The sequence below is a fragment of the Protobothrops mucrosquamatus genome, unplaced genomic scaffold (genome assembly GCF_001527695.2).
Source record: "Protobothrops mucrosquamatus isolate PMUCROS unplaced genomic scaffold, P.Mucros_1.0 scaffold1759, whole genome shotgun sequence".
Taxonomy (NCBI): domain Eukaryota; kingdom Metazoa; phylum Chordata; class Lepidosauria; order Squamata; family Viperidae; genus Protobothrops; species Protobothrops mucrosquamatus.
In genome coordinates this window covers 26,116-40,454 of record NW_015387899.1, presented here as the reverse complement: position 1 = coordinate 40,454, position 14,339 = coordinate 26,116, and the positions used below count along the sequence as shown (strand labels likewise).

At 38.8% G+C, this 14,339-nt stretch overlaps 1 protein-coding gene across 3 annotated transcripts in view; it reads right to left on the bottom strand.

The window, feature by feature from the left end:
* CD47 (CD47 molecule) overlaps window positions 1–14,339 on the bottom strand; it is a 68,073-nt gene that overhangs the window by 43,049 nt on the left and 10,685 nt on the right. For all 3 annotated transcript variants that reach the window (XM_015823073.1, XM_015823075.1, XM_015823074.1), the window contains exon 2: window positions 13,663–14,016. In XM_015823073.1, the coding sequence (XP_015678559.1) occupies window positions 13,663–14,016 (354 nt within the window). The remainder of the gene's footprint in view (window positions 1–13,662; window positions 14,017–14,339) is intronic.

The window sequence follows — 14,339 nt, the reverse complement described above, 5'->3', positions numbered from 1 at the left end:
TTAAATCCTACCTGGTAAGTTGTGCCGGAAATGGATAACAATGAACTGTTGATTTTGGGATTTATTGATTATTTATTGATTAAAAAGTTTTGTTTAATGAGAAAAAGAACTATGATATGCAATATGGCAGGGTAGAAATGGTAAGTTATATTTGTAATTGCTACAAAGAAGATTGGAAATTGCTTCTTTATATGTCTTTCTTTTTCTTCCTTTTTTGTTATTCGTCTCTTTTCCTGTTACCTTTAATTTTTTGCTTTTTCTGTTTTTCTTCTATGTTTCCATAGTTTTTGAATTTTTGCAAAATATTTTAACAAAATTATTAAAGAATTAAATATCAGTATGTTGTTTTTAAGAACAATTTCCAAGGTGATAAAACCTTCAACACAAAAATATTGTTCACACCTATTTTAGATAAATAAATGTATCTATCAGTCATAAAACTGATATGTAGACATGGATTGACATATAAATGGAGTAAGGTTTATAAGTGGAATTTATCATATATAGAAAGAATAAGAATTTTTTTTTCTAAAGATGATACCAGCACAAACTGTGGAGACTGTTTTTAGATACAAAATTAAATACATCACTACGTTTGCTATATTTATAAATTGCTTTCTTCCCAGAAATTAGAGGTTTTCTGAATTAATTCCAAGTTATCATTATTTGATCATTCTTGAAATGGAACAAATTATGGCATCAAGAATACCATTATTACTTCTCTTTTACCAACCACAAAATGTGCTGTGTTTCCTTTGTGAGCACATTTTAAAAAACTAAATCATTTCAGGAAAAATGGTAGATATTAAACATTTAAATCAATTTGCTTTATATATTATAGAGATATGATTGTTTCCATTACCACTACAAACGTGTTAAAATATGCACGTCACTCCTTTCTAATTATATGTATTCCCAATATTTAATTCTAATTGAATAATCTATGATCAATATTCATTACATTTATTTATTAATGAAAATACCTGCTGAAATAACTTTTAAGTCAAAAACTTATCATTTGCTACTATTTGGATATATTGTGTCCTTTCTGATTATGGAGTGGCAAGAATTTAAAAGTTTCAAATTATGAAACTTAAATTAAGTGTCATGTTATTTTTAACAATATTTTTTATTGAAGTTTAAAAATACAAAGATAAAAGACTAACAAATTAAAAGAACTATAAAAAAGAAAAATTACAAAGTGCAAAAAGAAAAAAGGGAAGGGAAAGAGGGAAAGGGAAAAATAATATATAAAAAGGTAGAAAACTATAAAAAAATACTTCTCTTTTCATTAAATCAGGTACAACGATCCACCTTGTCTAACACTTCAACCCAAAATCTCTTTATCCCATATTTTATCTTTTGTCTTTTAGCAAATAATAGAGCCTTGTCATATAAATTTAGCAGAGATCCATTAAGAACTACCAAAACTTTAAACAAGTAAAACAAATATATTTCTTTCTTTTACATAATATTCTGTCATTTTCATTAAAGATGCCAAGGGGAAAAAACTGTTCTTCCCATGTCTTATATCTATAAACAAATATTTTAAAACTCATAATTAAAACTTAACACAAATTCCATTAGGAGCTATCAGAAGCAACAACAGCATATTTAAAATTATAATCTTTAATCCCTTCAAACGATGTCTCAAATTAATTTCTTATCATTTTGTTTTTATCTTCTCTCAATTTTAATACCATAACTTATCACTTTTACTAAAAATGTAACAAAAATTATTTTCTTCCCATTTGTTATTGATAAACAAATCTTTAAAGCTTCATCATTCACTCCTAGTCAAGAAAACTAATTAAAACTGTTAGGGAAAAAAATCATATACATTTTAACTTTGATTAAATAAGTCAACTTTGTAAACCTACGTTTTTCTTTTAAGATCTTTATGTTTAGTTCTTTTAAGGAATGTCCCAAAAGCTGATTTCTTTTCTTTCTCTCTTTAACTTTTCTCAAGAATTTTTTCATAAGTATGTCTCTTTTGTAAATCCAAAGTAAGAAAATTGTCCAAGTCACTCTTCTGGCTTATTACTTGTGTGTCCCTTTTAACTATTAAAACCTCAACCTGTTTCATTTGTCAATATCATTGTTGTATCCTATCAATTTTAAAACCATATCCCAAATAGTCTGATTTTCAATGATATTCTATCTCTTCTTTTAAGCCCATTTTTATGATGTAAAAAAGTCTAAATAGAAAGTTCTGGGTACGTTGTTGCCAAATATCCTTGAATTCTTCCAGAGTTAAAATAGTTTTTTCAATGCTATATTAGGGGGTTTTCTCCTTTGATTATAATCTTTAATTCTTTCTGGTAGCCACTAGTAACCAACTTTTAAGGCCTCCTCTTATCACATTTTTTTTTTTTATCATCCAGCACATTTTCCCAGAGGAATTTCTTTAACACTTAAATTCAAAATCTTCATATATTTTTAATAAGATTTAAACACATTACAGGAAATATTCTTGTAAATATTTTAGAATCTAATTTCCAATAAATCTGGCTTCTTGGTCCATTTAAAAGCTTTCCAAAATCAACATTCTAATTATCTTTTTGCTATACATTTCTAAATTTAAAAAAGTTTTTCTTTACTCTTTAAAGCTTGCATAAAGCTTCTTTTGCTGGAGGCTGGAGGAAAAATACCTTCTGTAATGAAATTTACCCTTCTGAAGGGTCTTAATATATAAAAAGCAATAGGAAAGCCATTTCCAGTAAGGATGGTTAAGAGAGGAAGCAAGTGAACCCAATATTCTTTTAAAGACTTGGGCAAAGCTGACTCTTAGCTCCCAGAGCTCTAAAACCAGCTGGAGACCACTGTTTCGTCACAGGGAATGTCTGTTGGGAACTCTCAAGTCCTCCCCTTTATCCTTAAAAGGTTCAGGGAGCCAACACTTTCATTGAATCCACTTTCTTCTACCATCATTGGGTCCACTAAAAGCAGTGGTTAGGCAAGAGCTGAACAGAATGAATTAGCAATTAAGGCTGTCAGGACTCCATTGTGTCCAGTATTTGTAAATTTCCGTGATACTGTATGCCAGGGGTAATCAAACTTGGCTCTTTTAGGACTCGTGGACTTCAACTCCCAGAATTCCTGAGCCAGCACAGCTGGCTCAGGAATTCTGGGAGTTGAAGTCCACGAGTCCTAAAAGAGCCAAGGTTGACTACCCCTGCTGTATGCCTTACGCTAAATAAAATAATATTTTGTCCTATCATCTCTGATTCTGGAATCCAACTTAAAGTTATTTTCACATCACCCTACATTTTAGTACCTTTTCTATGCACGTTTTAGCTAGCAGATTCCAGATATCCTATGTCTGAAAAAGTTAGCATATATTTAAGTATATTTCTTAGTACACTGGTTTTGAGTGCTATATTCATAAACATGAACTACATATTCTCATAATGTGAACTAGTTTTGCAAATTACTATTGCTATATTTTATAAAATTCAGATTTCTTCCCATCTGCAAGTTCGCACCCCAGAAAATAACTTTTTACCCATAAAATGGTGAACATTATCTACATTATCTAATGTCCAGAATTATTAAAATGTTACTAGATATCATTTTTATAATTAGGCATTCATATTTCTAAAATGCTACATTTGGTACAAAATCAAACAAAAATAAATAATATACAGTATATTATCATAAAGATGTTCACAGTCATGTAATTTTATAAGACTTCACATTTTAATCTAATAATCCAGATACAATAGTTTGAATAAGTGAAAAAAGTCAAGAATCTAAGTTTTGCTCTTATCAATTTATTCATACAGAAAACTTTTTTGTGTGTGTGTCCTGATTTTCAGATAGGCAAAATGAGGCGACACAGCATGCATTAAAATCTCAAAAGACTTGGGGAAGTTCAAGCTTCACAGAAATATAAAAGGACTTTTAAAATAAACTGGAATAAACAGCCAGCAGCTGCTGAAACACTTGCTTTATTGCTTCAAAATCACATTTTTCAGTTTTAGAAAACGTGTGGGGAAAGAGAGAGAGAATTGAGCATTTTATTTCAAATTCACTTAAATGTCCCTAAAAACCAAAGATGAAACATACTTAAAGTTGCTCCTGGCTGCAAGATAATTAATTACCTGCTTCCTTACAATGAAGGTAAGGGTAGAGGCTGCCTTGATTTAAAGTAGACTCTTAGGGACAACATGGAACCCTTTGTGTAATTTTTTTTGGCAAATATTCTGAAGTACTGTGTTTTGGCTTCTTTCAATAGGATCTTTAGACCAAGGGTGTCAAACTCAATTTAATTGAGGGCCGCATCAGCATTGCAGTTGTCCTCGGGGGGCCGAAGGGTGTGGCCTGGGTGGGTGCAGCCTACTGGGTAGGCATGGATGGAGTGAGTGTGGCCTCCTGGGTGGGCGTGGCCAGCTCTACATCGTTCGCGTCAAGGGTGCCTGTGGGGGCCTGGGAAGGAGTGGGAGAGATCTGAGGGTTTCTGGCAGAAGGGGGTGGGACCAGGGCAAGTACCAAGGCATGGTCCACAGGAGGAGCCTCAATGTTCCTCTCAGGCCATGCGGGGGGGGGCTAGATGGTGGTACGGGCTGCCGGGAGCCCTGGACAGCAGAGGTCAAATGCCCAGCCTGGCCCTCGAGCATCCCTGGCACCAAGCCCAGCCCCACTTCCCCAAGGGGGCACCCAGCTGCACTTACCTGCTGAACCCCCTCCCCCAGAGCCCATCAAGCCAGATATGTGAAGCAGGCGAGGGCCATTTGCTGGCCACTTCCAGGCAATGGTGCATTTCTTCATTCCTCACAAAGGGTGACACTTCCCCAGCATGCACCCAGGGGTGGGGCCGACGTAGCAGGGGCTGGTTCCTTGCTGTTTCCAGATGACCTTATGGAGCTAAGACTGAATGTATTTCAGCATAGATATCCATCACAAATTGTACATTGGCTCCCTCCCGGCTGGCCTGGGCCAGGTCCAAGGCAGCGGGGGCCGTTCCCTCACTGTTTCCAGGATGGCTTCATGGGCCACATGAAACCACTTTGCGGGCCGCATCCGGCCCCCGGGCCTTGTGTTTGACATGTCTGCTTTAGACTCTATTCCTATAGCCCAAGAAGTAATGGTAATCCTTCACCACAATAAGCAGGTTTGACCCCTCTTAAAAGTCTGGAAACCAGTTATCTAGGTGCTGAAACATGCTCTAAGCCTCAAATTTCAACTAGAGTTGGTTAATTAAAACTTAATATAATGAAAGTAGATGGAAACAATCTTGTTGGCTGTTATCTGAAAAAGAACCAGAACGGGAATTGAGAGAACAGGACGTTTTGCTTTCTTGAACTCCTTATATTGTAATCTGCAGTCACCATCCTTAAGAGCAGGGCTTTTCAACCAGTGGTACGGGTACCACCTGTGGTACATTGGCACCTGGCAGGTGGTACGCAACCATCCTAGAAAAGTAGTAGCGGGGGAGGGGAATGAGCTGAACCGGTGGCAGCACCGCACAAGCCTGAGCGAGATATGGCTGGAGCTGCAGGACTGTCAGGGCTCAGCGGAAGCGCCAGGATCAGCGCCAGGCTCCAGTTGGAGCTCGGCACTGATCCTGGTGCTTCTGCTGAGCCCTGAAGAAGCACTGATTAGCTGGAATGTTGCAGCATCTCCAGGGTCTTGTGATCTACACTCAGATGCTTGGCAACTGATTCATATTTATGATGGTCACAGTGTCCCAGGGTCATGTGAAGTGACCAAAACCTGCTGCAACCACCCAGCAGACGGGGGGAATAAAAACCAAACACCCCCCCCACCCCACCCCTGCTGCCAAAACAGAAATGCTCACAACAATGAAAACCTTGGACAGGAGGAAGAGCACCACTGGGCAGGCAGGCAGGTGTCTTGCTCGGCTGTGCCTTGCGGGGCACTTTTTTCAGTGCCATTGTAACTTCGAACAGTCACTAAGCGAACTGTTGTAAGTTGAGGACTACCTGTACTTTATCACTTTTTTCCTTTTTGGGGGGTGGGGGTCATCAAGTTTTTGACACCTTGCTAGGCTACTGGTGGTACTCGGATATTGCCATATCCTAAAAGTGGTACAATGGGCAAAAAGGTTGAAAAGCCCTGCTTAAGAGAATCATTTCTCAGGGCTGGAGGAATATACTATCACTTCTACATAATACCATTTGTATTTTTGTTGCTAACCTTCAGCCTGTGAATGTTATTCTCCAACAGCAGACAAAGGAAACCTTATGCCTGAACCTTCTAAGGAATATATGCAGTTTATTAACCTCAAAAGGCTTCCTTATCAGTTGCCTAGTAAGAACAACTTACATTACTTAAGTTGTGCTTACTAACTACAGTTCTTCGCAGTATCCAAATTATTTGCAACAGGATATTTGCTAAATGGCATTACAATTCTTTGAAAAAATATTCAGTTGCCATGATGTGTCTATCTACAAAAATCAAAATACAAGTAGTCCTCAACATACGATCACAACTGAGCCCAAAATTTAAGTTGCTAAACGAGACATTTGTTAAGTGAATTTTGCCCCATTTTACAACCTTTCTTGCTCCCGTTATTAAGTGAATCATTGCAGTTGTTAAGTTAGTAACAAGGTTGTTAAGTGAATCTGGCTCCCCAATGACTTTTCTTGTCAGAAGGTCGCAAAAGGTGATCACATGAACCCAGGACACTGCAGCCATCATAAATATGAGTCAGTTGCCAACTATCTGAATTTTGATTATGTGACCATGGGGATGCTGCAATGGTCATGTGAAAAAGTCATAACTCACTTTTTTCAGTGACGTTGTAACTTTGAACAGTCACTAAATGAACTGTTGTAAGTCAAGGATTACCTGGAGTGCAAACAATAGTATTCCTTGTGACACTCTATGGAAGATAAAGTTGGACTTTAAAAAATCAGGATAGGAAGAATAATGATGTTCGGAGCTTTGATGTTGGGGGAAAAAACCCTAAGAATTACACAGACAGCTAAGGAAAAACACAAATAATCATCATATAAATCAACCCAGAGTTCTCACTTGAGACACAAACTACCAGACTCAAATTATCCTACTTTGGACACACTACGCAAGGACCTAATTCTCTACAGAAGGCTGAGAAAGATGGAAGAAAAAGAAGAGGCTGACCAGAAGCAAGCTGGATAGACTCTGTTGAGGTACTATTAGGTGCACCACTGGAAGACTCGAAAGACCAAATTAGGGAAAGATCATTCAGTATTGCACAATTATAATCTGAAAAACGGGCTAATATTTTATGTTTTTTATTAATATTTTTATAATATGAAATTAATTTGTACCAAGCAAGCTTGTTGGTCTACGTAGTCGAAGAACGACACCTTTCTGGCATACTATTACAAGAAACATTTGACTTTTTACGGGTTTTCTTTCCTCAGACATGCACACAGATACATCACAAGCGCACTCTTTAAAATATTAGAAATGTTTTTAAGAAGCATCCAGCTGTAGATCATTTATTTCTGGTCTTATATAGAGTTAGGATTAGATTCTAACATTAAGAATCATTTAAGGAGTTCCTTAACACAGATTGTACTGCATGTAAATTAGATAATATTCCAACATTATGCTAAAATCATATAATGACAAAGAGTCAAAAGTTAGCTAAAAGATGGAAAGACTAAATGGAACAAATGGATAATTATATAAAAAAGCAATGTATTCTAATGTTTTAAGAAAAATACACATTTCTACATATTTTCTTCATAGTAATACCTATTTTTAAAACATCTGACTTTATTACTCTCAAAAATATTGATTTGCTTGGGAAAATTCATTCAAAATAGTGTTGTTTCAAACCTAAATTTTTCATTCAATTCAGTTCTTTCAATTTTAAGATACACATTCATCCTGTATCTTCAACTCACTATAGTCCAATACAATACTTCCTAGTATCATTTCATCTTACTTTTACCAAGAAAGAACTGAACGTCATTCATCCCTTCCATTTTGTGTATCCCTCCTTCTATAATCATTTCACCTTTAGGCTCAGAGTAACAAAACAATATCTGGACAATATTGTGCCTCAGAAGGATTTGATCTTCAGCTCTGTTGTGCAGGATCTGAGGTGTTGCTTGATAAAGAAATACAGGAAACCAGAAGTTGCCTTTAAGCTTTACGTTTTTATTCAGCTGAACAAAGACGGGCCCCTCTAAAAGACAGAAGCCCCATTGATAGGAAATCCCTATATTTATACTTTTTGATTACATAAGCAATCCACCCAACAAAGCTGATACACATAAGATAAAGGCTTCACTCAGAAAGGCTGGCACACCATAGATAAGAAGGGTGAAAGCAGAAATAGCTAAAAATGTTCCTTTGAGGTGTTTCCCTAAAGACACTGCATGTTCTCGGGTAAGTTGGGACATTGGGTATTTTCCTTGCTGACCTTCCATGACCCTGCATCCATGACTCTGTAAGTACCCAAAGACAGCAGGGCCATCTGCACATATTCACAATTTATGCTTTCTATGCTTTCCCGTTATTCCGGGTCAACATAATCCCCCCTTTCATACTTTGAGCAGTGCACAGAAGTATGATCATCAAACTGGATAGACACAGAATAAGCTTCTGCAGTATGCGGGCCACAATATTTAGGATAGGCAGAGGTGATTAGGGGCAAGCAATGAATGATACAACAGAGAAAGATAACAAGGAACACCACAAAGAGAAGACCATCCCCATCCCAGGAGCTAACTGGTAAGGAATGAGAATATATCACTGAAGACTCCCCATACAGCATCAGTGGAAATCTCCAGATCCTTAGGGCAATTCTTGATTCCTTCTGCCATGAGATGAATGGTGTTAGTAATATTAACTTGATAATCAGTGATAAAAGTGGAGCAATGTGAGTGAATTAAAACACACACACTACCTTTTGCTGCCAGTACCATATCTAATGCTTGACAAATCTATAACACTACTTGCATTATTTCTCCTTATTTCTTATTGAGTTGTGTAAATGCCTGTATGGTGTGGTTAAACATTTCCTCTGTCAATGGAGTATAAAAAGAAAAACAATACAGAGTAACAGAAAAGAAGAAATGAACAATCCAAACAAAGAACAAGATGGCAATCAAGGCAGAAAGGAGCAACGTCTGTGACATAAGTAGGCAGGGAGCCAGTGAGAGAAAACTGCTCAAGAAGAAGCCCAGCGGGCATAGGTATAACAGTGACCAAAACGTCCTGGCATACAGGTCAACGTCGGTCTCGAAACAAAGGTCAGCTCAAGGTCATCCTTAGTACCAGGGGCTACAGTCCAAGACACTTGAGGATCTCAGCGTTGGATGCTGGGGAAAAAGAGCAAAGGCAGGTGTGATAAATCCAAGAACAAATCCCAGCAACCTTGACCTCAGTGTGAGTAGTGAGAAGAACAACCAAGGGATCTTTTCAGCGTTCAGCCAAAGGGCCAGAATCAGTCCAGGACTTGACAAGCACCCAATCACCAGGAAGGAAAGAATAGAGTAGATGATCCAATCCCGGATGATGGAGGGCCTGAACAACTAGTGAAATGGAAGAATCATTATTAGCAAGAGAGTGCATGTATTCCCTGAGGGCCCGGTCTCCGAAAACAGGGAAGGAAATGAATGAGAAAGAATGGTAAAGAAAGGGTTGACCATATATGATCTCAAAGGCGGACAGGCCAAGAGATTGCTTAGGAGTGGTCCTCATACGGAAAAGAGTGAGAGGTAGCGCCTGAACCCAAGTGAGGTGCATTTCTGGCCAAGCTTGGCAAGATGACGTTTAAGAATGCCATTGGCCTTCTCCACACGTGCCGAAGATTGGGCCGATAGGCCGAATGAAGCTGCCAATCAATACCTAGGGCCTGAGCCACCTGCTGGGTAATGTTAGAGATAAAGTGGGATCCATTGTCAAAGCCAATGACTTGGTATGGGAAGGAATAATTTCCTTCAGGAAGGCCTTGACCACCTCATGTGCCTTGTTAGTACGACAGGGAAAGGCCTCAATCCATCCAGAAAAAGCATCCACAAAAACCCTGTTTCCTTGGCAACCCAGTAAAATCAACTTCCCAAAAACTAGCAGGATCATGGCCAGCCCTAAGCCTCCCTAGGGGAACTTAATAGCTTTCACAGGATTATTGCATTGACAAATCACATATTCCTTGATCGTTACGAGGGCCTTGTCACAGATTCCAGGACAAATGTAGTCTTTTATAACAAATTCAGCCATGGTCTTGTAACCCCAATAAGAGCTGGCATGCAATTCTCTTAAGAGGGCCAATAGTTCATGTTCTGGGAGAAGGCGTTTCCCGTCCTTCTCCAGCCAATGTCTGTGATAAACAGCAATCCATTTTATAAGCTCTATGTCTATCCTGCGAAGTGTATGTTGGAGCTGCCACAGGCAAATGTGAAAGTACAAGTGCACCAACGTACAAAGGGGACAGGGGACCTGAAGTGGCAGACTTTGTTGTGCAGTCGGCCAAGGCATTTCCCTTTCCATGTTTAGTATCATCCTTGCCATGGACCCTCACATGCATGACAACCACCTAGTGCGAGAGCAAAACAGCATCCAGCAGCCTTAAAATGTCCTGTCAATATTTAACGAGGGTGCCTTGAGCGGTGAGCAAACTACGCTCCTTCCATGAGGCCCCATGTACATGTATAACACTAAAAGTAAATTTACTGTCTGTAAATATATTAACAACCGCACCACCTGACAATTCCAAGACTCTCATCAAGGCAGTAAGTTCAGCTTTTTGAGCTGAGGTACATGCGGGGAGAGCTGCTGCTTCCACTACCTGATCCAATGTGACCAGAGCATAGCCAGCTAGCCTTTCTCCCTGTCTCATAAAACTGCTGCCATCTGTACACAGGTTTCTGTCCGCATTGTCTAGTGGTTGGTCAGTTAAATCTGGCCGGCCAGAAAACACTTCTGTAATAGTTTGCACATAATCATGATCACCATCCTGTTCCAGTTAAGGAAGAAAGGCTGCTGGGTTGAACCTGCCCCTGTGCTTGATATGAACTTGGGGGTTGTCAAGGAGTGCAATTTGATCCCGCTCCAAACGGGAGGCTGTAAGCCAATGGCCCCCGTTGGATGCTAACAAGTCTTGAATGGAATGAGGTGTTTCCACTGTGATAGGAGCCCCAAAAGTTAATTGTTCAGCAGCCTCCAATAGGAGAACAGCAGCTGCTGTGGCCCAAGGCATGCCAGCCATCCTTGAGCAACAGGATCAAGTTGTTTGGAGAAATAGGCTACTGGGCGAGACCAAGTACCAAGAGTCTAAGTAAGGACTCCAGCAGCTACCCCTTTTCTTTCTGCCACAAACAAAGTGAACGGTTGAGTGACATCAGGAATGCCAAGGGCCTCAGCATTTAATAAAGCAGTTTTAATGTTATCAAATGCCACCTGACAATCCTTGGTCCATTCAAAGGGTTTTTTTGTCTGAGCCTGTGGTGGCCTGAAACAAGGGCTTAGCCATTAGAGCAAAGTTTGGAATCCAGATATGGCAGAAACCTCCCATTCCCAAGAAACCCCGAAGCTGGCATCTAGTGCCAGGTGGTTTAAGTAGGCACACAGCCTGGATCCTCTCTGGGAATAATTTTCTAGTTCCTTGTGATAGAATATAACCTAAATACCGAACCTCTTGTCGGACAAGCTGGGCTGTAGTACAAGAAACTTTATAGCCCCAATAACAAAGGGAATTTAACAAGGAAACAGAATTCAAGAGACAATCACCTTCAGTGGAGGCAGCTACCAGCAAGTCATTGACATATTGTAATACCACAGCAATGGTGTTCTCCACAAGTTGCCATGTGGCTAGATCAGTGGCCAGGACGTTGCCAAAGATAGTAGGGCTATTTTTGAATCCTTGGGTAAAACAGTCCAGCAAACTTGCCTATGCTGCCACTGAAAAGCAAAGAGTGGCTGGCTAACAGGGGCCAAATGGACACAAAAGAAAGCATCTTTTAGATCAATAACTGTGTACCAGGTAAGAAACGGACTCTGAGAAATCAGAGTATAGGGATTAGTACCATTTGATGCAGTGTCACAGTGATCTGATTAATGGCTTTTAAGTCCTGGCACAAACGGATAGAGCCATCTGGTTTTTTGACGGGCCGAATCATTGTATTATAAGGACTGTCTCTCTGAGAAGCCCATAAACAAGAAAATCTAACCCCTGTAAAGCTTCCAGGCTAATTGGATACTGACAAATGGAGACTGGCAGCGCATCAGGATGCAAGGCTACTTCCACCGGAACTGCGTTAATAGACCAGCCGAGGACCCCTGAATACCACACATTGGGGTCAACAAAACAATAACATATTGGAAACCTTTTAAATAGTCATAGTCTCTGCTTTCATAAGTATCAATGACCCATCTAGGGTCAGAAATAGCTAAAAATGTTCCTTTTGGGTGTTTCCCTAAAGACACTTTGCATTTGCTGGGCATTTCAATTGGCTTTTCTTTGCATTTCTGAAGTATGGCTACAAAGTTATATGGCTGAGAATAACAGCATGGCATTTACCAACACCACTTCCCCCATCCAACAGATTTACTTCAACTTTTACTAGACAGCGCTAAAATAAAGTGCTAATCCTATTGACTTGTGGGGGGAAATAGTTTTTTAATCTTATTGAAAAACGGCATGGGATAATCTTAGCTAACAATCAGATTTTAACCTTTATTTTCAAACCCCCATGGCATGAAATGATATTCCTTCACAATAGCCATCGTGCAGTGAAAGTTTTCATGGTTCTTTTCAGTTCCAAAGGGACCTAGGACAACTAAAGTTTGGCAACCCAAATATTTGAAGAGGCAGAAGTGGAAAAACCTTATATGAGAACACTTTGATATCAATTATTTCCTAATGATTTGCTAATGATATATTTCCAGTCAACTTTTCACTCTGATCAAACCTCCAAGGAGAGAAAATCATTTCAGAACCAACCAATGCATATTTCTGGATTAGAGCTTTTGTCCAGATTTCATCACTGTTAATTTACCTCTTTATATCGAATGCAAATCTTCATTCCATTCATCTATTATTAGACATTATGACTCAGGCCTGAGAAAGTAGCAGATTAAGCCTGCAAAGTCAGTAGTGATGTCCTCTGAAAGGACAGGATAAAGACAGTGCGTATGCACAAAACTGTCTGCATATCCTTCCTGGCTGCTTTACAGCAAAAAGCTAAAAGTCCTTCCTGTGGCAACATTATTTGGTGCTACAAGGAAAACAAGAAGTTTGATTCTTACATTTCAACAGATTCTCTGGCTACCTCTTCCTTGCCCTCTCTCAGTGTCTTAGGAACACATACTGGAGGACTATGAAAACTATTTCTCAATCACCACCTGAAAATTAAATTTCATTCCACGGTGAAACTACCAAACTTGCCCAAAGTGGAACATTTTAGATTCTCTTATTCACACTTTACTTCCCTGTCCTACTCATGGATATGGAGTGGTGGAAATTGTAAGTCACTATACTCTGCCTAGTTTATATACTTCTCATATTATTTTATACAAACAGGCTTCAAGGAAAGGGATATTATGATTGATAAACCCAAATTATAACTAGCTATATTAAGCCAAACTTGACATCTGTATTCTTCTGATGATCACATTATCTTCTCCAAAATATGGATGGATAGATTTTAAAACCAAAGTTTCAGTGGATTTCACAGAAAATGTAAACAAGTAACTTACCTGAACTGTCTCTCAGTTCAAATTTTGTTCTTCCTTCTCTATTTACTTCTGTCACTTCACAAGTATAATTTCCGAGAAGAGCCTGCTTTGTTGATATAACAAGTGAAACAATGCCGTAGGGTACCATTGAGCGGTTCAGAAAAGTTGCAGTATCAAAACTATTGTTTCTGGTAGCGTTATCAGTAACTCCATCATAAAGGAAAAATTGATTTCCTTGAAATTGCCATTTCACAAACATTGAAATACTGTTATTCTCTTTCAGATTAGTTACCACACAAGGGAGGATGATTTCGGGTCCATTACAGTGCTTTATTTCAAGAAATGGGATACTGTCAAGTACCAGCTGGGCTGAACCTAAAAGAAAGAGAAATAAAAATATTAATATTTGTGTTTCAAGAAGAAAATTTGGCTAATGCAGGACTACATGCATTTAATCTCAGCCGAAGATGAGCCAAAAAGTCTTTTACCTCCAAGTTCCCTCCCAATCCTATGAGTCTATGATTCCCCCCACCCCTTTGCATTTCTTATCCCTTTCCTATGCTGTCTTCTCTTTCCTGTCCTTTTCCATTGATGGGTATAGAACAATCAAGAACCATTTGGTTCTTGAAAAAGAACAAAGGGGAATATAATCTAGATCAGTGATGGTGAACCTTTTAGGTGTGGCTAGGTGTGGCCAA